This window comes from Olea europaea, chromosome 7 (assembly GCF_002742605.1).
Source record: "Olea europaea var. sylvestris chromosome 7, O_europaea_v1, whole genome shotgun sequence".
Lineage (NCBI taxonomy): Eukaryota > Viridiplantae > Streptophyta > Magnoliopsida > Lamiales > Oleaceae > Olea > Olea europaea.
The window spans coordinates 21,586,050-21,610,220 of NC_036243.1; the positions used below are offsets into that span (position 1 = coordinate 21,586,050).

Consider the following 24,171-nt stretch of genomic DNA (forward strand, 5'->3'; position numbering starts at 1 on the left):
CTTCCTTTTTTTTTTTTTTTTTTATATAATTCTTTGCAACATATAATCCTATAAGTTAGATTATCGAAAGATTTTTTTTATTTCTTATGTTTTGGAAAATGCTACACATAGTTTTTTCGGTAGTGTCTATTCAATCGAGAAAAGATCTTTATTAATGTGTGTCAAGCATTGCTGAATATAACTTAATAGCAACAAATAAAAGATCGTCGTTCCTTTTTTTTTTTTTTATATAATTCTTTGCAACATATAATCCTATAAGTTAGATTATCGAAAGATTTTTTTATTTCTTATGTTTTGGAAAATGCTACACATAGTTTTTTCGGTAGTGTCTATTCAATCGAGAAAATATCTTTATTAATGTGTATCAAGCATTGCTGAATATAACTTAATAGCAACAAATAAAAGATTGTTTTTTCTTTTTTTTTTTTTTTATATAATTCTTTGCAACATATAATCCTATAAGTTAGATTATCGATTAATTCGTGTGACGAGATTGAATCTTAGAAATTATAACCAAGTGGAACAAATATATATCTATGTGTTGAGGTCATAAATCAACTATTTTACCCAACTAAGTTTTTGTCAACTTCAATGATTTTGGAGCTTGACTTTTTTAAAGTCAAATTCTGGTTTAATGGTCTACAATGGGTTTATTTCTTTTGATTTTAACAAAAGTTTCGAAAACTTTTGACGTTTTACCTTTTCAATTTTTTATTTTATTTTATTTTGTTGCAATCGTTAAAGTCAGCAAGCGTCTTTCGTTTACTCATTCGTTTTTCTAATTAATTAATCTTAAGTGGTATATATACCCAACATGGCTTAAGCTAATCATGCTTAAATTAAACTCTCTTTTTTTTCAGATATACATGCCTTCCAGATTTTAACTTTTTTAACAATTGATCAACAAAATTCTACTGCTTATTGGAATATATTTAGTGACCGGTAAGTGACCCTTTTTAATTTCATGTTTTACTGTAGTAATTGTTAAAGGAATAGATTCCACATCGGTTAAATACCGAAATATTGACCAACTTAAATAAATCTTGGGTCACCTCTTAATAAGGTTGACCTTATTAAAATGGACCACAAATCTTAACATAGTGTCAGAGCCCAGTAAACTTCAACGAGTTATTCGATCCGATTAAGTCTCAAAAATGAGGATACGGATCTCAAAATTGATTTGTTCAAAAGAGTCACCATCTTGCGGAGGCATGTTAAGGGAATAAATTTCACATCGATTAAATACCGAAATATTGATCAATCTAAATAGATATTGGGTCACTCCTCTTAATAAGGTTGACCTTATTAAGATGTATCTCAAATCTTAACAGTAATAAAATTAATAAATTAAATTATATTAAATAAATTTATGAGTTTTTCTGATTATTTGATTCATTTCATCGCTATATTAATAAAAGATTCAAATTTCAATCCAACTTAATTCTTTATAGCTGGCAAAAAAATGATAATATTACGTTTTTACCAAGAAAAATTTCCCAAATAATTTGTTCCAAGGAGACAATTTAAATAAGTTGGTACTTATGCTTAGCTTGCGATCCATTGTCATAAGCTTAATATGTGTCATCTTTGCTTGTTTAAGCAAATACGGAGCTATGTGTGCTAAGAATTATTACGTCATAGTGTAACCATAAGGATTTCTTTTTACAAAGTTTCATAATGATGACATGAAGAAAAAAGTTTGCCTCTTAGATTCTCTTTCTATATTTTCATGATTATGTTTGCTATGTGGGCTCCCTATGAAACAAAGTCTTTGGACTTGGCCTCGAGGACAAATAAATTCTTCAACCCTGCTCCTTCGCCAAGCCTAAGGACGGTGCTAAAAATAGGGGGCGCCACCTGTTGGAGGGAGGGCTGACACTGCCTGGCCTTTTTTTAAATTGTTAGACTCTATTTGATAGAGAATAAAATCAAAATTTTAATATATTTTAATCAAGTGGAAATTACACTACAACCCAATTTTAAAAATCATTGTGCTAAAATCAAGAATAAGGTCTAATTATTCACAAATCAAGTAACAAAATTTTTTTTTAATATTAAATAATAATACTCTACCCCCACCTATTGACGACTCAGGCTCGTTTCGAGATGAGTCTAAGCTTGAACCGAGCGAGGGTTCACTCGACATGGCTTGGCTCATCAAGCTCGCCAAATGCTCATGGGCCGTGTTCACGACTCGTCAAAAATGTGAACAAAAAAGTCCAAAAGAATAAAAAATAATAATAATAAATTTTGAGCTCGTGGGCTTGGTTCGTAAACTCACGAGCTCATGGGCCGAGTAAAGCTCGATGCTTGAGTACGAGCCGGGCATAAGCTCTTGAGCTCGTGCTTGCACGAGCTAACTAGCCGAGCTTGTGGACAAATGATTGGTTGTCTTCTCAGCCATTAGAGTTTTAGCAATAGGGAGAGTTGTTGAGATGGGGATAATGGTCATGGTCTAGCTAACTGATTGAGTTTTCAGCTGTATTTGGAGTTGTGGATGTGTGGATTTTTGCATTCCCAGCCAATAGAATTTCTGTGACCAAATCTTTTGAATCTGTGACCTGTCAAACTGCAGGGGTCACAAGTCACATATTCAAGAGATTTGGTCACAGGTCACAAATTCAAGAGATTTGATCACCTACAATTGGATTAGGTCAAAGTCATATGTAATAGGGCACATGTCAAAGTGCATAGGTTGTAAGTCATGTATTCTAGAAATTTGGTCACAAACAAAGAGATTAGTTCACATGTCGTTGAATCATATCATAGGTCATATGTAAAGTGCATAGGACACAGGTCATGAATTCAAGAAATTTGGTCAGACCATTGGCTCAAGCTACATGTCCCAAATCCAAGAGATTTGGTCACAGTCCTTTTGATCAGGTCATAGGACATATGTCAAAGTATATAGGTCACATGTCATAAATTCCAGAGATTTGGTAATATGCAGTGATTTCTCCGACCTCAGTTATCTAAACTAGTCACAAATTCAATTAGCCAGATTTTGATGGTAAGAATTGAAGTTATTTGTTTCGATAAGTACTCTGCAAATTACACTAGGGTTGTTTTTCAATTTTTAATTTAATTTTTTTTTTTAATTATACCTTTACTGTTAAGTAGCGGGTGAAGAATATGGTTAGTTGCCTGCGATGCTTAGCCATTTTTCTCCAATAGTCGCTATGTTTCTCCTTCTATCTCTACTATCTAAGTTTGTGAATCTCATTCGTCGTTGAATGATGACCAGTTCACTGTTGAAGAAGTCGTCGAAAAAGTGGATGTCGCGGGTGGATGTGGTGTGGGGGTGGGAACGGTTGTTTGGTGGGGGTGGATGTGGGTAGATTAATTTAATTTGATAATATTATTATTTAAAATTAAAACATAATTAACACCTAACTTTTGCATTTTTAAACTTAATGTCTAGAAATTGATTTGGTGCATATTTAAAAGTTGATGAAATTTGTAATTGAATAGTTGTAAATTCTATCAAATATATGATTAAAATTAATTATTGAATTTGACTTGATTTTAATTTTTGCCAAACAAGTGCTTAATAATATTTCATTGAAAATAAATTTGAAATAATTCTCAAAATATATGAAACATGTATTAGAAAATTTATGCACAAGTTCAAATTAATAATTAGGATAAAGTCATGAGTCGATGGGTAAAACATAGAGTTTTGAAAAAGGAGTTAAGAACTGATGAGTAATGTAATATCTACACTACTTTAAAAGAAAGAATGTGGCAGTTACTATTCATTCTGGTGGAGGAGTTTTCACACCACTGTAGCCAAACGTGTTGTTGACACATAAAAATTCAGCCCAAATCGAACGGCCCAAGGAATGAAGCTCAATTGGAGAATCTCCAAATCAGATAGCCCAAAGAACGAAGCCTAATCAAACAATTCAAGATGAAGGTCCAAATAGGGAGGGCCAAGAACGTGGTAACGCCATCGCCCAAGATTGCAAGTCGCCCAAAATCTGAGCGAATGGAGTGCCATGTAGTCGTCCAAAGCTATTACTCTATTCTCGCCAAAACCTTCAAGTCACCCAAAGTCTTAACAAATATAAAGCGTTGTGGTTATCAAAAAATGCAGTTATCAAAGCAGTCCCATCACGTTCCACGATTCAAGGAATTCAATCGAAAACGGTTGAACGACGAAGAGTAATGGCAGCAGTTAAATAAGACAGTTTTCATGACAAGCTGGCCATTATGAGGAAAGTGGGCAGTTGCAGAATGATCAAACAGTTTTTAGGCGGTTGATCACAAAGAGATCGTCCATGAAGTATAAAAGGGAGAAAAGACATAGAGCAAAGGACCGAATCAAAAACTCTCGAACAGAGAACATGTAATTTTAATTTCCTTAGTTTAAGACTTAAACACTTTTTTCAGTAACTCGTGTGCTTGCGCCCCTTGGAGGCAATTTGTTTTTAATTTCCAATTGTAAAGTCATCGCCAATAAAAGAACACATTTTTGGGACTTTGTCTCAAGAGGTTTGTCCCTTATACAATCGTCTGATCCTTTTTAATTGTTAGCGACTAACCCGCGCGAAACAATTTGGCACGCCCAGTGGGACAGTGGTGTTTGGTGTTGAAAGTATAAAAGGTGAAACAATATACCTCAGAGATCCGATAAGGAAGCAGCAAGTCAGGGAGGAGTCCAGTCTGTGATCGAGCGATATGAGGAGCAGCATGTCTCTCTACGAACAGATGGACAGAATCAGAGCAGTAACAATAGTTACGAACCAATGACGGAGTTGAGTCCTCGAACCATGCGTGCATTACTTGGAGAACTCACACAAGACGTTGTTGAACAGGTAAATCTTCGAAGTATTCATAATATGGAAAAATTTACCCAAAATGGGAATGCACACTATGACAATATGGCCAAACAACTAAATACTTTGAACGAAACAATGAATAAGTTAGTAGGCCAAATATGTCAACCGGTTATACCTCTTGCAAATCACTTTCAAACTAGGACAATTGTGGGACATAATCCCTCAGTCCTAAATCCGAATCAAGGGGTAGAACCACTTTCTGGTCCCTCTACTTCAAACTAAGGGGGTACTGCAGTGCCAAATCAGAACAATGGTAGTGGTACGCCTAACTTGGGGGGTAATCCAAACATAAGAGATAATATCCTAAACAATGGACAGCACACCCCACGTGTTAATGATGGAATAGATGTTCAGGCTAATGGTAATGGCCCTAATTATGGTAATTTTGTTGCCAATCAAGGACCAAACATCAGGCCTCATGCAAATCAACCGGTTAATCAGCCTGTAGAAATTCCATATGATCCCAACGTCATGTTGAGGAATCAGATTATGGAAATCGTACAGGATCAGATGGCTTTTGGGGTGCGTCCCGTCATTAGGCCGACGTACACAAAGCCATATCCTGATTGGGTAGACCAAGCATATCCATGGCCTAGAGGGTACAAAGTGCCAGAATTTTCACTGTTTACCAGTTTAGGAGAGGTGTCAACTCTAGAACACATAGGGCGATTCACATTGTAAAGTGGTGATGTAACCGATTACCATAAAATGAGGCTTTTCCCTAGTTCGTTAACAGGAGTAGCTTTCTCCTGGTTCATCAACTTGCCAGCGAACTCTGTTCAAACATGGCAACAATTGGAACAGTTATTTCACGCTCAATTTTATAAAACTGAGTCTGAAGTCACTTTGGCTGATTTGGCGAATCTACGTCAAATGCCAAACGAATGGGTAGAAAGTTTTCTCCAAAGGTTCAAGACACCAAGAAGCAAGTATTTTGTACCTCTGCCCGAAAAAGAATTTGTCAAAGTTGCTCAGGGCTGCTTGAGCTTTGATTTAAAAAAGAAATTCCAGGACAAGGAATTTCCTGACCTTTTTCAGTTGAGTGCGAATGTGATTAGGTATGAACGACTGATAAGAGAGGAAGAACAGATGAAAAATTCTAGTAAAGGGACTTATTACAAAGACCCAAATTTTGATGTTCATACCATCGTGACGAGTCATACGACCAGGCCGAAATGTGTTTGGCCGAATTGGTCAAAGGAGATACATATACTTGTCCCATAATGGCCAAGCCTAGACCATCGGGCAAAGATGATCCCATAAAAGATGGAAACATAAAGGCTAGAACATTCTCGTTTGACGTAATCAAAGCTGACCTTATATTTGACAAATTATATAAGGATAAGCAGATAAAGTTGAGCGATAAGCACAAATTGCCAAACCCTGAACAAATTAAAGGTAAAAAATATTGTAAGTGGCATAATGCATGGTCACATTTGACTAACAATTGCTTGGTTTTTCGCCATGTATTGCAGGATGCCATTGAATCAGGACGAATTACGTTCGATGATAAGAAGAAGATGGCAGTGGACGAAAATCCTTTTCCACAGCCACTTGGAGCGAACATGGTGACATCTGGATTCAAAAACAAGTTGCCAAAATTCTAGTTGGTCGTAGATGTTGGAGAAGAGGATCCTAGACCACATCCCAATGTCTTTGAACGAATCAAGGGAAAAGAACCAAAAAAGGACGAAGACGTCCTGTGTGCAAGATGTAAAAGAGAAATGAAAGGCAATACGGAGAAACCAGGGATATGGCAGCATCCCCATCGCCCTACCTTCTTCCCAAACACTCAGCCTGGTAGAGGGCGAGGTACATCATTCTATAGAGGATCGCCTTTTGAGAGACAGTTCAGGCCAGCAGATAATGGAAGAACATTCGGGCCGCAACCTCGCCGGGCAAATGTATGGCATTCATTCCGATATAATGCAGGAAGGGCAATACCCTTCGATGAAATGACTAGAACTCAACAAAGGCGTTTTCAACAAAACTATGGAAGGATGATGAGGCAGCAACAGGGGGTGCCACATCCTAAAGTGCCTAAACTACTCAAGGTAGCCAATCAAAATATCTTCAAAGATAGTGAAGATACCGGTACAGATGAATCAATGAAGGAACTGCCAGAAACTTCTTCTGGGAGATCAAAGTTTGAGTGGGACAGAAGGGATGGAGAAGATCCAGATCAACCCCTTACCATCCAGTTCGGTACGTTACCTCCTTTCGTAGCCAATAATTACTTACTGGCCAATGAATTCAAGAATAAAGAAAAAGAAAAAGAGAGGGAGAACAATGAAGGAGAAGCTTGCGTGCTGATATGTGAAGAAGGCCAGACTTCTAGAGAGGCCTGTAACGATGAAGAAGACGATGGGATGACAGACATTGAAGAAGAAATCGACCTAGAAGCAGAAGGAAGAAAGAGAGGAGAATCGCGCAATACTCTGTTGAAGCAACTACATCGAGAGGGAGTTCGCGAAGTAGACTTGTTAGGGAAACCATCTGAGCGTCCTTTCGATTTCTACGTACTATACGGGACACCCAAAAGGAAGAAGAGAGTGCCTCGCTCTGAAAAAAAATAATGCCCCCCCACAGGTTGGGTAACTGATGAGGAAGCATTAGAAAAAGTAGGAAAGAAGTTCAGGAGACAGAGGATCAGCGTGATATACTGCACGTCGACTTATTACATGGGGATAATTTGACAGAAAATAAACAGGAAGTAGAAATAGAGGCTGCCGAAAAGGTTATTTTTAAACGGCCAGCCATGGAATTGACTAAACACTTGAGGCCGTTATACGTTAAAGCTCTAGTTAACGGCGTCCCAGTAGCAAAAGTGCTTGTCGACAATGGAGCAGCTATAAACACCATTCCATCTAGGATGATGAGAAAGTTCGCAAAGACAGAGGGTGACATGATTCCTACAGAAGTCATCCTCACGAGCTTCAATGGAGGAGCAACTTCAGCTAAGGGAGTTATGCCATTGGACATAACTATAGGGACGACTACTAGGACCACTGTCTTCTTTGTAATAGATGGTCCTACTAGTTACAATGTGCTACTAGGAAGAGATTGGATACACGGACGTTGCTGTATACCCTCATCGCTCCATCAATGCCTGATCTTTTGGAATAACAAAGGTGAAGCAGAGGTGGTACAGGCCGATCATAGGCCTTTTGTCGCAAAATCAAACTCAGTGGAAAAATTCATGTACGAAGGAAACTATGGACCTGTCAGGGTAGTACAAGATGGGGAAGAAACTCAGGTTGTCACGCAAAGCGAAGAACCATTCTCAGTGGACGCACTCACTGAAATGTTCAAACAGATGAGGCCAAATATAGTAGCCCTGGAAGAGCCAGTAATTGGCAAAAGAATAATCAAGGAGTCTTGAATGGATTCTAAGTTACGAAAGTAAATGGCCGACATTCAGGCCTTCAAAGCCAGACTGATGGCTTTCAATAAGGAATGCAATGACAAGGCGAAAGAAGAGACAGCCCTAAAAGCGCTGAAGGACAAGTTGGCAGTATTCGAGTTAGAGCAAAGCATTGGCCGAGAAGTCAACAAGGTGGACTGTTTAGAAGAGGAAGTACTTACAAGGGAACTGGACGACGAAGTGATGCGGATCACCAAACCTGGATATGCTCAAGCACAAGACCCTCTGATCAAAGTAAATATTGGCAATGAAAGAGAAGATCGCCCAACATTCATCAGCCAAATGCTCGACCAAGAGGTTAGTAACAAATTAATCGCTTTGATAAAAGAGTACAAAGATTGTTTTGCTTGGGAATATGAACAAATGCCTGGTTTAGATAGAGATTTGGTGGAACATAGGTTACCAACTAAGCCTAACTTTAAACCTCATAGGCAGCCTCCTAGACGTTTTGCTTCCAATGTACTCCCTGAAATCAAGAAAGAGATAGAGTGATTATTGAAAGCAGGTTTTATTAGAATAACCAGATATGTCGAATGGTTGTCCAATATCGTGCCAGTACTAAAAAAGAATGGTAAACTAAGGGTGTGTATAGACTTTAGAAATTTAAACATAGCTACACCCAAAGATGAGTATCCAATGCCCACGGTGGATTCTTTAGTAGATTCGACTGCCGGACATGTCATGTATTCTTTCATGGATGGGTATTCAGGATACAATCAAATTTATATAGTTGAAGAAGACATACACAAAACTGCCTTTAGATGCCCTGGGTCTCTAGGATGTTTTGAATGGGTGGTTATGCCTTTCGACCTAAAAAATGCAGGAGCAACTTATCAAAGGGCAATGAATTTAATCTTTCATGATATGATAGGCAAGTTTGTTGAAGTGTATGTAGATGACATAGTAGTCAAGTCCATTGAAGAAGAGGACCACTTCGAACAGTTAAGATGTTCGTTTGAGCGAATGAAGCAATATAAGCTAAAGTTGAATCCCTTGAAGTGTGCATTTGGTGTTAATGCAGGGAATTTTCTTGGTTTTTTAGTACACAAGAGAGGGATTAAACTTGATAAAAATAAAGCGAAGGCCATTTTAGAGGCCAAACCACCTAGCAACAAAAAAGAATTGCAAAGTTTCCTAGGTCAAGTAAATTTTTTAAGACGCTTTATTTCTAATTGTGCAGGGCGAACTAAAGTCTTTTCGCCGCTTTTAAAGCTGAAAAATCAGGTTGAATTCGTCTGGAAAGAAGAACATCAAAAGGCCTTTGAAAGCCTGAAGACATATTTATCGAGTCCACCAGTGTTGGTGTCACCAATCCAATGACTGCCAATGAAAGTGTACGTATCGGCTGAAAAAGAATCAATAGTTGGAATGGTCACACAAGAAGACCAATTTGGTGAAGAAAGGGCGATTTACTAGTTAAGTAGACGGTTAACGAAATGTGAATGTAATTACTCTACTATCGAAAAATTGTGTCTCGCATTATATTTCACATGTACAAAATTAAGGGCTTATTTACGGCCCGTAATCGTTTATTTAATTTCTAAAGTAAATTTAGTTAAGTGTATGTTCTCACGCCCTATTTTACGCCAAAGGATAGGCCTTTGGACACTAGCTTTATCAGAATTCTAGATACAATATATACCTCAAAAGCCAGTCAAAAATCAGGCTTTGGCTAACTTTCTAGCCGATCATCCATGCCTTGACATGCCTGAAGAAATTGAACTGGAAATCAATTCATTCGAGTTAAAACCTTAGGTGTTGTATTTCAATGGGTCAAAAACCTCTAAAGGTGCAGGAGTAGGAGTATCATTGATTAATCCTTTAGGGACTTGCTACAAGTTCGCATTCACTTTAGACAGAATGTGCACCAACAATCAGGCCGAATATGAAGCCTTAATTGTAGGCCTAGAACTAATGATAGATATGGGAGTAAGAAATGTGCTCGTTAGGGGCGATTCTCAATTGGTAATCCACCAATTGATTGGTAATTTTAAATTTCAAAGTGATTCCATTATAAGTCAATATGAGATCGCCTAAGAATTATTGGAAGAATTCGACCAAGTAGAACTTCAATGCGTTAACAGGATATATAATGACGTGGCAAATGAGTTAGCCCAAATGGCCTCAGGATACTCAAAGACTTTGAATTGGAAGTCTACTTGTGAGTATGGAATCATATTGCCCGTAACTCAAAAAAGGGCGAGAAAGATTGAACTTCACTGCATACAAGATGGAGATGCAATGGATTGGAGAACAGATATTAAAAGGTTCCTTAAGGAACCTAATGGAGGGATTAGTAAGAGAATGAAGCTGTGTTTGCTGAACTATACACTAATAGATGAAGAGTTGTTTAAGAAACGCTCTGATGGTGTATTACTAAAGTGTGTAAGTTTGCAAGAAGCCAAGACGATCATGGCTGAGGTGCACGAAGGGATATGTGGAGCTCATCAAGCTGGCCAAAGGATGAGATGGTTAATTATTAGAAGTGGATATTTTTGGCCAAAGATGGGAGAATTATGCGTTCAGTATGCAAAGAGTTTTTAGCATGCCAAAGCATGGTCCAATACAAAGGGCGCCAGCGTGAAAGATTGCACCTATTATTAAACTTTGGCTGTTCAAGGGTTGGGCGATAGACCTAATAGGGAAAATTTACCCCCCATCGTCCAAGCAACATACTTTTGTTATAGTTGCAACCGACTATTTCACCAAATGGGTAGAAGCGGTACCTTTGAAAGAGATCATCCAGAAAAATGTTATAGAGTTCATCCGTGATCACATCATTTATAGGTTTGAAATTCCACAAACGTTAATGGTAGATCACGGAACATCTCTGAATGGGGATCAAGTGAACAAATTTTTGAGCGAATTTGGGGTTAAATTAGTAAACTCCACACCATACTACGCTCAATCGAACGGACAAGCAGAATCTTCTGATAAGATTCTAAAAAATATCATCAGAAAGATGATAGATGAAAATGCCAGAAATTGGCACGAATGTCTGAACAAAGCCTTATGGGTTTATAGAACATCACCTCGGTCAAGTACCAAAGTTACTCCTTTCCAACTTGTTTATGGGCAAGAGGCTGTTTTGCCTATGGAAATCAACGTGCAATCGATTAGAGTGTGCTTGCAACATAAGTTGAATGATGATGAGTATGCCGAATCACTAGTTCAAAATTTATTGGGGTTAAACGAATTAAAGTTGGACGTTTTAGATAGATTGCAAGTTCAAAAACAAAGAATAGCTAAGTTTTATAATAAAAAAGTCATAGCCAAATCGTTCAGCCTGGGTGAATTAGTTTGGAAGACGATACTCCCTTTGGATAGCAAGGATCCAAAGTACGAGAAGTGGTCGCCCAATTGGGAAGGACCATACAAAATAAACAGTGTGTTGCCCAATGGAACGTATCACTTGGAAGATTTAGATGGCACCAAGCATGTGAGATTCATTAACGGCAAATATTTGAAAAAATATGTTCCTTCTTTATGGGAATGTGAACAGATAAGAATATAATCAAAATATGTTGAACGATTAAAGGATAACAAGGTCAGAGCGAAATACGTTCAAATGAAGTCCTTTATTGTCAAACGTTCAGTACAAAAATGCAAAAATACAAATAATGGATGCTCTACAAAATACAATTAAAAGTAAGCTAATCTCCCGGTTGATCGCTGAGTAAGAGGGTGGACTAACCCCACACCGCCTTCCTAAATGCATCGCTGCAATGGTGGGATCGCCGAGTAAGAGGGTGGACTGGCCTCACCACCTTCCTAAATACATCGCTGCAATGGTAGGCAAAGAGGTTGAGAAGCACTCTCAGCAAGCAATATGGCCCGCAAGCATCCCAAAAATTGCCTTCTATCATTAACTCCTTGTAAAGGGCAAAGAGACGATGGGAAGAACTTCGATGGTAAAAACTTTGCTGCTGGCCAATAAATATTTCCTATACCTCCCACACCAAAGGTGACATCAAGGCAAATAATAAAATGGACGGACTAAACAATCCATTTTTATAGAAAGGCGAAGGTTTTGGATCGGATTGATTGTCAGAGTGCCAAACAATGACAGAAAATTGGTTTCGAAGAAGAAAATAAAGATGAAGATGGAAGATGGAAAATGCGAAGCATCCATGCATTTATAGGGGGGTGGAGATGAAGAGACAGAATATGAACAGCCACATTTCTGCCTAATAAATTGAATTAAATAGCCCAAAGTCTTAGGTAAAGTGGTGGAAATATCAAAAGCAAATGGGCAAGATTTTTAGCACGAAGCAGTTAAATGTTTGAAGAATTGACAACTAAAAAAAATAAACGTCAAATAAATGTACAAGAAGTTAATGTTTATTAATGATGAACAAAGTTACAAAGGGAAAATCAAATTACAAAAGAAAAAGGCATCATATGTCTTAATTACAGTCCACCCCATACTGAACGAATTCGTTTCCTAAGTTTTTCCCAATCCTCGTTCTGCCGAGAGGAAGTGATGTTCAATTCGGCCACGACATCATCATCAACTTCCAACTTCTTGTATTGCTCAACCAAGGACTTAGTTCGTTCAATTCCCTGGGAGGCGTTGCGCTTTTTAGCAGCCATTCTCGCTCTGCAGTCATCCATTTTGGCTTGAAATTCCTTCATCTGAGCAGCCAAATTAACTATCAAAGAGTCTTCAACCATGACTTCGGAAGAGATTTCTTTCAACTCGTCCTCAGCCTTGTTGATCTCCATACGCAAAGACTCTTTCTCAGATACGGATCGAAGATATTGAGTACTTTTGGCCTTTAGTTCAGCATTCTTGGCCAGCAAAGAAAGGACCTCGGAGTGGATAACTTTCAACGTCGCTTTAAAATCAGCAGAAAGATTGAGCGACGGAAGCGTCAGTGCTTGCTCCAACTTCACATTCAAATGCTCAAGTTTATCCTTGTGTCTGGCAGCACTAGCCCTTCTAATGTTCATATCCATGAAGGACACGTACTCAAATATCGACTCCTTGAGGAACTTCAAATCTTTCTCTGAAGAAGCAGCAGGACGATCAGATGGAGTAGGGTGAGACGTCTGGACTTACCCCCAGGAAGCGAACAAGTCTTGGATAGAACGCACAATCTTGTCAGCATCCTGCAAAGAAAATTGCCAATATTAAAGATTCTCACTACAACGAACAAGATAGAAATAAAAGTGAAGCAAAGATTACCTCATCAACAATCGTGGAAGATGGCATGTCCTCAGCCAAGTCTGCCACCAACGACTCCTCCATTCGTGAGGACTTCCCCTTGTCTGAGCGAGAAGATGTTGCCATAACGGGTGGACTCATAGGAGTATCTGCAAAACTCAAGAACAACAAATCAGAAACCAATAGCACAAGCAAAGGTAAGACATCAAAAGACTGAATTACCTTCTGCTTCGATGTTTGAGGGGTTGACGCCCTGGGAAGAAGGTGGCTCATCCATGGATTGTGATGAGGACTCTGGGACTGAAGATGTCTTTTTAAGCGTAGCCCCCTCATCAACTGGTGTGGATGAAGCAGCCTCAGCGGAGGATGATGGAGCAGGAGCTGTCGATGCCAAAGCCTTTGAAGGAGAGGCTAAGCTTTTTTTAGAAGTCCAAAAGATCATCAGCACACAGAAAAGTTTCAAGTATGGAAAAGTATGCTTGTGAGTAAACCAATTTAATTACCTTCCTCCTGACGATAAGAGGGGCATCATCATCAACATCATCCTCCAGAATGGGAGATGCTGAGGCTGACCGTTTGTGGTTTGGGGCACTCTTGGCTGTAGTAGGCTTGGCAGGGAGAGAAGAAGATGGACGAGCAGACTGTTTAGCGTAACGAGGAGGAGAAGGACTCTGAATGGACAAAGGAGTGACCAAAACAGGAGGAGGGGAATAAATGCTCAGCTGGTCTAGTGAATGAAAGGCACGATTGGCATCAGTCGCAAATAATCTACGCTTCACTGACGGCCAGAGCTGTTCAAAAAGAGGATGAATGGCGTGACTAGAATTGAAAGGAGCTAATGAGAAATAGCTGGTTAAAAGAAGATTGCGAGCATTTATAGCCTCTGCCTCCGCCTTATTAATAGTATGAAAACGGTCAATTAAGTTCCTGGAATAGCGAGGAGAAACAGGCCAAGTTTGGCCGAAACCAAGCTGGCGAGCAAAAAATTGAGGAGCATAAATTTCTACCCCCGCCTTGGCATTGGTCCCAGTCAAAATATCATGAAATAGCTCCTTCCCGGTTAAAAACTGGATCCAAATGAGCAGGGAGGTGCTCGCGCTGTCTATAGTGGAGGGGGGATGTACATAGTTTGGAGTCAAAAAAGGAGGGAAAAGGAAAAAAGGAAGAGATTGAATCCAAAGAATAAAAGAATGAAAAAATGTCCCTTCTGGATATATTTACAGGAGCCAAGGGCTCCATGGTTAGCCCATAACAGCTAGTAGAGGAGCGAGAGATTGATGGAGCACCAAGCAATGAAAAATAGGATCTCAACCACAATTGAGTGAACCAGAGAGGTCCACTGCCAGTGGGAGATGCACCATTTTTCAATTGAGTTTGAAGAGAGGCCATGCCTCTATAAAGGGCAGCCAAAAAGAAAGAACATAAATTCAAAGGCCGACCACGCGCCAATTCGTGCGCTATAGGTAAATAACTCAGGGAGGGCTTTATGCTTGGCACACACAAAACATATTTACAAAGCCAAACTAGAAGAAAGGCCACTCGCTCAGTATGGGAAGGCTCAGCGTTCGAATGATTGTGAAGGGTTTGCAGGCTTGAATAAGATTCGGTGTAGTTTTTACCAAACTTTGGGGCGTCACCAGAAATCAAGATATCAGGAAAAATGGTATCGCCCAAAGGTGGTAGATTCACCAGGGCCCTAACATCCCTTAAAGTAATAGACATGGGGCCAAGAGGGAAAATAAAGGTATTACACTCGGAAGACCAAAAACTCAAAGCAATCGAAAAGAGTGCTGAATCAAAAGTAGGGGGGTGAATAGAGATTTCTAACAAATCAGAAATCTTAGCGCTATTAAAAAGTGCCTTAGTAAGGCCATGACCCACAAGACGAGCATGCCACCTACGGAAAGATACATCAGATTTAGGCCAAGTGCGAATACCTCTTTCGCGAAGTGGCCCCAGCGGCAGAGAGTTTAGAAGTGGAGGGCCTTGAGACAAGGAAACAGCTGACCCACCGCTGCCTGTTCAACTGGCTCTGCATTGTTGAAGAAAGGACCTAAGTAAAACTCATTGCGTTCAACATCGACGGGCGTGAGAAAACTCGGAGTTATGTATGGACGACTCAGAAGTTTTTGACAGTCATCAAAACTAAAGGAGTCGCCAGCTTGAGATTGTGAAGTAGCCATTTGAGATGGAACAAATTTTTTCAGGGTTACGTAGCAGGGAAGCAAAAGATGAACAGTAAATCGTGGAAGAGACGCTAAAAATTTGAGGCGTGATTTAGTGGTGCAGTGAAATGACGTGTTTGGGGGTTATAAAGGTTTGCAAAACGACGCACATTTTCAAGTTATAGAAGAAAACAATGATTGAAATTCTTGGAAATCTCGAATGTTGCTGGAAACACAAAGTGAATATGGCAAAATTTAATAATTATTATTAATTCTGCCATATTGGGGGGTAATTGTTTACACATAAAAATTCAGCCAAAATCGAACGGCCCAAGGAATGAAGCCCAATTGGAGAGTCCCCAAATCAGATAGCCCAAAGAACGAAGCCTAATCAAACAATTCAAGATGAAGGCCCAAATAGGGAGGCCCAAGAACGTGGTAACGCCATCGCCCAAGATTGCAAGTCGCCCAGAATCTGAGCGAATGGAGTGTCATGCAGTCGCCCAGAGCTATTACTCTATTCTCGCCAAAACCTTCAAGTCGCCCAAAGTCTAAACAAATATAAAGCGTTGTGGTTATCAAGAAATACAGTTATCAAAGCAGTTATCAAAGTAGCCCCATCACGTTCTACGATTCAAGAAATTCAATCGAAAATGGTTGAACGACGAAGAGTAATGACAGCAGTTAAATAAGACAGTTTTCATGACAAGCTGGCCATTATGAGGAAAGTGGGCAGTTGCAGAATGATCAAGCAGTTTTTAGGCGGTTGATTACAAAGAGATCGTCCATGAAGTATAAAAAGGAGAAAAGATATAGAACAAATGATCGAATCAAAAACTCTCGAACAGAGAACATGTAATTTTAATTTCCTTAGTTTAAGATTTAAACACTTTTTTCAGTAACTCGTGTGCTTGCGCCCCTTGGAGGCACTTTGTTTTTAATTTTCAATTGTAAAGTCATTGCCAATAAAAGAACACCCCTTTTTGGGACTTTATCTCAAGAGGTTTGTCCCTTACACAATCGTATAATCCTTTTTAATTGTTAGCGACTAACCTGCGCGAAACACGTGTTTTACACAATGTAGCCGAACTTGTTTTACAGTATTTGCTTTTAAAAGTATTTTTACTGTTTTCTAAAGTTCATCTAAAATATCTTTTACTGTAGCTTCTTTTTTATGAACAAAAGTTTAACAAAGGCTAATCATTGTCGATATTTTTTGCTTAAAATCTAACTTTGTCTGCATTTTCTTGTTCTACGGAGAGAAAACTTCGACGCAATTTTCACAGAACCATCATGTTAATTATGAGTGACAGCTTCATCTTGCTTTTCTTCATTTTCATTTTGTTATTTTTCTATATATGTCGTATAGTTTTTTCATATTTACCGTTGGCTGATAGTTTCTTTTTATTTTTTCAGTTCCACTTTTGTTTATGCATGAAAAGGATCCAAAACATTGTCATCGATCGGGCAACTCAGGTATGTCGATTTTATAGTTATTCCTTTTAGATTTATAGTTTTTGCAGTTTAGGTTTGTTTATTTCTTTTAAATCACTCTTTCTGGTACTGTGATTTCTTATGATTTGAGCTTCAAGTCTGCTTTTTAGTTTAGATTTTTAAATAATTTCTGGAGTTGTCGATTCATCATCATTTCAGTTTCATATCTGTGTATTTTGAACTATTTTTTTTCCCTTTGTTTCTGTTTGTACAATTTTCTATTCTTGGTGGATTCGAGAGTCATCGTAGTATACTTTGTACTTTAGTTGTGAAATTCTTTAAGAAGTAGAAAAATCAAACATAGATAAAACATTTGTGACTTGAGGTATGTTGATTTCATATTATAATTACTGTAAATTACTTTGTTATGTTGGTTCGACTTTCATTTCTCTTTGTTCAGATTAGATTTGTTTTTGTCTTATATATAATTTCTTAAGCTGATGTTTGTTGACCGGTTGAGCTTCAAATGTTGCTTTTTTAAGTAATTTTCGTCCCCTTGTTTCAGTGTGCAGAATTTTTTATTTTTAGTTTGTTGATTTCATGCTTGTAGTATTTTTGAGTTCATCTTTTCTGAAAGTATAATTGTCAAAAAGGCACCAATATTCTTTGTAAATTTTAGAATCTCTATTTACAAGAACAATCTGTGATTATATAAGGATGTGACATAGGTTACGATACAAATTTGTACAATATCATAAGCGTTATTAATAGAATATATAGAAGTCACTCTCAGTCCTCTTAAAAGAGAGAATGTGAGATTAACTATTTATTTATTTTTTTCACATTGAATTGGTTTGGAATCGGGCTTTATACACGGAGAGCTGCACCAACTCTGTAAATGTTCCCTTCTTCGCCTATGGGATTCCATCACACCCCAATACTACACTTTCATTTTTTTACCATTTCAATTTATTGTAAATTTTGCAAGTCGTTTGGAGTTTTTATTTTCTTCTTAGTTTTCTAAAATTTATAAAATTATGAACTTTATATCATATTAATAAAATGAAAAGGATATAGAAAGAACTTGGTTTCACTATATGAACCACCAATTATGGAATTAGCTAACCATATTGGGTTATTCCATATTCTGTTTAGTAGAGGTTTAGATCGTGGTCAAGACTGAATGATATGTTAGTCATAGTCAAGACAATATAGCTACAGTTTCATTCTGGTTATGTATTGTAGCTACTATTCTTAGACAGATGCCAGGGAATGATGATTTTCTAGCTGTTAACTTAGGTGTAAGGTGGATAGTATTAACTAGTTTTACCAAGTTTCTAAGTATGTCTGGGCTTGAGTTCAAAAAAGGAAGGTAGATATAGGCAGTAAAGATTCTGCCATAGATCGAACTTCAAATGGTGGAGGACCATTAGTCGGATATTTGAATGTTAGTTACCATCCTTCATAAGGATCAATATAAGTGCTGACCATTGCAAATTGACAAAGAAGGTTTGAATCAATTGACGGATGGTAGAGGATACTTTCACCTACACTCTATAGAACTAAACTAATGAGAAAGGGAAAAAGGAGGAAAGTCAAGAAAAACCTTAGGTTTATTTTGTGGATCAATTCGACGCCCAAATTATGTCTGCAAGGGAGAGAGAGCCTTGACAATTATTCAGTCTTTTTCTCCCTTGTTGGGAAATGGACAAGGGAGAGTTAGTTATTAGCCTAAACTTTGTTCTGTAATTATAAGCATTACATGCATGACCTCTTACTCAATGCTGACATGTAATTTATTCTCGTTTGCATATTTGAAAAAAATATTATTTTTTGGATATTATTTTGTTAAATGGATTGTCGTTGTTGTACCATTTCTTTTTCAAGTCATCCAAATGGAGTTCTGGTGTAGGTATGCTGCTCCTAATAAATGATTTTCTTGCTTTTGTATTTGCAATAACTTTATTTGCCTTATTAAAACTCTGCTGCAAAATGTTAGTTTTAATTTTTCTTTTCAAGGGGTTTAAGGCATGATCCTTCTACATGAAGAAAGATTCTTTGTAAATTGAATTGGTTGTCATAAGAATATCTCACTCTTTTGATAACAATATGTACTCATCTCCCTGAATAACACTTATTTGTTAAATTTCATTTCGGATGTGATTTTACTTGGAAGCTTTTAGATTTGAGTTGGGGATTTTCCAGCAGTAAGTGGTTCTGCATAATGAACGTAGTTTGAGAATTGATAATCATTCTCATATCAACAATGAGGATCCATCCACGTGCATAACTTTTTGTTTCTTTATTGAACTTGTTATGTTATGATTAAGAAAGTAAATTTGTTTCTTAGTTGATCTTACTTGACATATCAACTATGATCAGCACCGACACTGTTATGAAATCATGCTTGCTGGTACAATTTTTTTTTGCTAATAGTCATCGGCATTTGTTTGTTTGTTTGTGAATCCTAGATTTATTGTTGTGCCTGAAATTATCGATTGCCTTTTCATTTCAATTGATGAAATTAGATGTCCTTATGGGGGAGATGAAGTCAATTCTTTATGGTGTTGATGAATCCGAACTTGATCCAGAAGCTTACTTGCAACTAACTAAAGAGTTCTTTAAAGACAATACACTGCAGGTTCTTATTTTCTTTATCCCAAAATTATACTTTGAGGCGAGCAACAACTATACCAATAGATTTTGTGGGTTAAACATGACTTATACCTAATATTTGGAATCAACTTATGATGTAAATTGAACTTGGTTCTTGCTACTAATCACGAATATATTTTTTTCTTTTAGACTGGTAATGATGCCACTAAAGTCATTGCAAATTTGTAAAGGTAGCGAACGGTAAATTGCTTTTGATTTTTTGGAAGTCAATCTAGATCTTTTGGATAAGTTGATACTGAGGTGAGCTATTGTTGTTTATGTTTGCAAAAATTTTGAAGAGTAATTTATTGTGTTACTAATTAAGTTGCTGCTATATTAGTTGTTGCTATAAATGAGAGAGAGCCATAGCTAAAGTTAACAAGTTGGGTGCTGGTTTATGATATAATTGGCGAGTCACAAGTAACTGCATAATATTTCTTATTCACTAACACATCGATTCTCAGATAAAATAATCTTGTGAAAATGTTTATTTTTGAGTGTTGATTTATAGATATTATGCATTCCTATGTTTGTTTTCTTATGTATGTGTATACATATAGTGCCCTTGCGTATCTTTAGTTCTCATTTCATTTTTCTATAGGTATGAGGATCTAGATATTTTTTGCATTATGGAGTAATTCTAACAAAGTTTATACGTCATCAAATTTTTGCAAGGTACATTCATTAAAAAATGATGAGAAATTCTTATTCATACCTTAGAATCCTAATTTTACTCTAAATGTGTTATGGAATATTTTTCTTGTTTTTTCTTGATAATGATGTCCAATTTAAATACTCACTACAGGTCGAGAAGTTGAAAGCTTTTCTGGGAGTAGAGGTTAAATCTTTTGTTTGGCAATTGTGTTTATTATATTAAACAAGTAGTCACAAGTACCATTGCAACAGCAGCCGCTGCTATATCACGGAAGGGAGATGAAGAATGCTGAGAAATCGGGTGCTCTTGGTGTTACAAATGGAGATGTGGTGATGATGATCTTAAATGCTTCAACTTCTCGTGCTAGGTTTGTGTAGCCGGAATAATTTACTGCCACGCATATAATATTTGTACTTCTATTAAACAAGATCGTGGATTTTGCAAAAATAAAAATAAAATAAATAAATAAATCATAGAATCATAAGTCCAAATAGGGTTAATTGAGCACCTTTCAACGTGGCATAATTGAACGAATATTGAGCCATCGACTGCTGGTAGTATATCTCAGCAAGCAAGACCATCGGGAACATCTTTGTCAACTTCTTCAACAAATATTAATCCGCATACACCGAATTCAGGTCTAATTTCAGCTTCTCTGATAGTTAATGCTTCTTAAGTTAGCAAATTTAACTATTGGTACATAATGTTTTGCACTCTATATATGCTTCCTACCTGAAGTCTACTTTAATTAATTTTGTAGGATTGTCCAGTAAAACTACTGGCACATTCGAAATACCACTTTCGAATTCAACCTCCTCGCGTTTGGATAAATAAACTATTCGATTTTTGTGCTAAGTTCACACAAATACTACACTAGCCAGATATGAGAACAAAAACTTCTATGACCTAGGGTGAACAACATAGGGAACTTTGGCTTCTTCAGCATTCCCAAATATCAAGTGCACACTGTTTCAATATTAAGGAAAAATACAACAATGACCCAAAAAACGGAATGTTATCAAGTGCTTTTAGACTTTAGTTAACATTTCATACACAAATTTTACGTCGTGTTGTTAAAATTTACCAATTCAGCAGGTCCTATTATAGATATGTATATGTATAGCGTTATTTAGCAGATTCAATTCTGCCTAAGGAAGCACTGATCGTGGGAAAAACCTCTGTTGCAGAGTGCGGAGTACTATATGATAACATCTTTGGTACGACAAATTGGATGGAACCACGTTATTAAAGTAGGATAAGAAGTTAGATTTTTTTTAACTTCTTGCACATAAAGATGAGTAAATACTTGATTCTGACTTTACATTTGAGAATAATTTTCAGTTTATGGTCGTGGTGTTCTAGATTTTTGGCCAGATATGCATCATGGCAATTGAGACAAAATCATCTGTTAATGATCAACCATGACTTATCTATTGGGTTCTCTACTCTATGATTACAATTTTCCCTCATAGACAAATACGTGCACGCCCACACGATAACTACTTACTATTGTATGATCTAATATAAACTACTGGTGATGCATATGGATATACCCTAAACTGTTTTAAATCGAATTTAGGTTTCTAGCAAAGATGACAAGGAATCGAATGCCAATGTAGTTTTCATTTCTTTTCCTTTCATCTTTTAGATAATGAAGATGATTTTAAGTTTTTACTCACTTTTCATGAAATTTGTATGTGATTGCTATTTGTAGATGTTTGCGAGTGTCATCTTTGGGAACCTCACGCTTCTTTGTATTGTTTTTCTTGGAGCAAGAAAGTTTTTTAATTCATAATCTGGATTATATAAGTAAATATTTCTTGGCTGTACTTAAATACTGGAATATATATTACACAAATGCTCTTTTCTCTCTTTTTTGTTTTCCCTTTGTGTTATCCTTAAGAAAGAAATAGATATCGCAGGATATGAATCAATAGTGGTTTACTGAATTTATTATTCCAAGTTGTTAGTGCAAGTTATTTGCAATAATTAGTAACTTATTTGCTTTGGTTTATGTTTCTTTTGCACTTCGAATATGCTTTAGATGTAGGATTTGATTTTTGTAGTACAAGATCTCTTTGTTTTAATCTATTTTCATGGAAAATACTACAACTTTTATGGTGCATATTTTACTAAATTAAAATTGTATTTTTTTCATGCATGCAACGTGATGTCTACATATTTATTGCAATTCATTAACATGGTAATATATATTTTGACTCTTAATGCCATATGTCAATTATTATGTCCATTGTACACTTGTTTATCACCCTTGTTGATTTCTTGCTCAACTAAACTTTGACATTCATATTGAGATATTTATTGTGTGCTATTAATTGTATAAGAGATCACGATTAAATTTTGTGAAGTAATCATGTCAATTCTCTCGAATTGTATGATCATTATATAATGTTTAAAGAACTTCTGCTAAACTAATTGCAGCCTTGATGATAAGCACATTAGTAATAAGTAGACAAATAAGTTAGGGTGAGAATTTTTCTACCAGGTACATCCTCGTAGTCCCCTCCAACGGAATCTCTTGGTTCTTTGGTCTGTTGATTGAGATATTGTTAATTGCTTTAGGTTTTCAATATAGCTATTGTTGAGGTCATATGAAGATTATTGTATTTTTACTGTGTGAGTTGATGAAACCTTTATGTTAATTGTTTATTTAGCTTTTCATTATTATTATGGTGATCTTGGATAGAACTTAATGATTTAACGATGTTAGGCAGTTTGTTTTTAACTTGGATAGTCACAATTCTCAATCGTTAATAACACTGTTGGTTGCTTTGTGTAATGAATTTTGATGTTATATAGAACATAGTTATTTACGATGGCTAAAATGATACATGAAAAGCTTCAGAATATCTTCTGTTTTAAACGTATGGCTGTGAAATGTGCTTTTGTTCTTGACTCTGTCTAAAGTCAATAAAATAGTTCAGTAGACATTCTGATTGCTTAAATTATAGAACTATTATAGAAACATATTTCTGACTTGCATTCCATACATGGATATGACTTTTTGTTTATTTATTTACGTAGATTGGTCAAAGTCATTCTGCTGGATTAACGCCAAATCTTTTAAAACTATTTTAGCCCGGCCCTCTGAGAATATAAACCGTTGCCAAAAAAAAAAGAGGGAAATGCCCTCATATACAAGTCTGTTACTGCTTTAAGATTGCTCAAAGTTTCGCCAACTTGGAATATGTGAACTTAATGTATATTTACATGATTTATAAAGACATGCTTCCATGTTGAAGGTTTTCCTTTTGAGCTATTGTCTTTACATATACATGAAAAGAGTATTTGTGTTTTAGGTGTTAGAAAAACACGATTTTTCTAAATTAATATTGGCAACATATTAATACAATTATATTAGCTATTTAATATAATGGGCAAAAATCAAGTGGTCTATTTTTTGTATGCCCATAGACTACTCAAATTAATATGGACTAAGTGAGTAGATACCGGCTAATATTACTCTAATTAAGGGATAATGAGAACCTTAATTAAGTAGTATATAAAGGTTATTTTGGTTATGGTCCTCAATATACCAAATCACACACTCTTTTCCCTTCTCCCCATCAAGAAGAGAAATCACGGTCCCATTGAGGAATAAGGAGATTTGGTTGAGGAAGATCACAAAACCACCCTCTTCATTTGCATTCATCGGTACGTAGTCGATTGTCGCAGTAATTCCGCAACAGTAGGCAATTGTTTACAATGGATACAGGTATATTATCAGAATCTGTGAACCCTAGTAATTTAGCATGATGTTGATCCTAGGATTTAATTTATATTTGGATCTAATTTGATTTTCTAACAAG

General features: G+C 36.8%; 1 protein-coding gene across 8 annotated transcripts; it reads left to right on the forward strand.

Moving 5' to 3' along the window:
- Nucleotides 1–16,782: 16,782 nt before the first annotated feature.
- Nucleotides 16,783–21,742, forward strand: LOC111397430. Of its 8 annotated transcripts, XM_023024352.1 has the most exons (7): nucleotides 16,788–16,903; nucleotides 17,014–17,073; nucleotides 19,560–19,672; nucleotides 20,492–20,524; nucleotides 20,593–20,708; nucleotides 20,900–20,979; nucleotides 21,102–21,742. In XM_023024352.1, exons 1-7 carry the CDS (start codon nucleotides 16,891–16,893, stop codon nucleotides 21,173–21,175), a joined length of 489 nt encoding a protein of 162 aa, XP_022880120.1. In that variant the 5' UTR covers nucleotides 16,788–16,890; the 3' UTR covers nucleotides 21,176–21,742. The 8 variants fall into 8 exon arrangements, 2 of the variants coding, with proteins under 2 accessions (XP_022880120.1, XP_022880121.1); XM_023024353.1 differs by lacking the exon at nucleotides 20,900–20,979 and having other exon boundaries at nucleotides 16,790–16,903; nucleotides 21,529–21,742; XR_002703242.1 differs by lacking the exons at nucleotides 19,560–19,672; nucleotides 20,900–20,979; nucleotides 21,102–21,742 and adding an exon at nucleotides 20,288–20,361 and having other exon boundaries at nucleotides 16,791–16,903; nucleotides 20,492–20,832.
- The last annotated feature ends 2,429 nt before the right edge of the window (nucleotides 21,743–24,171 follow it).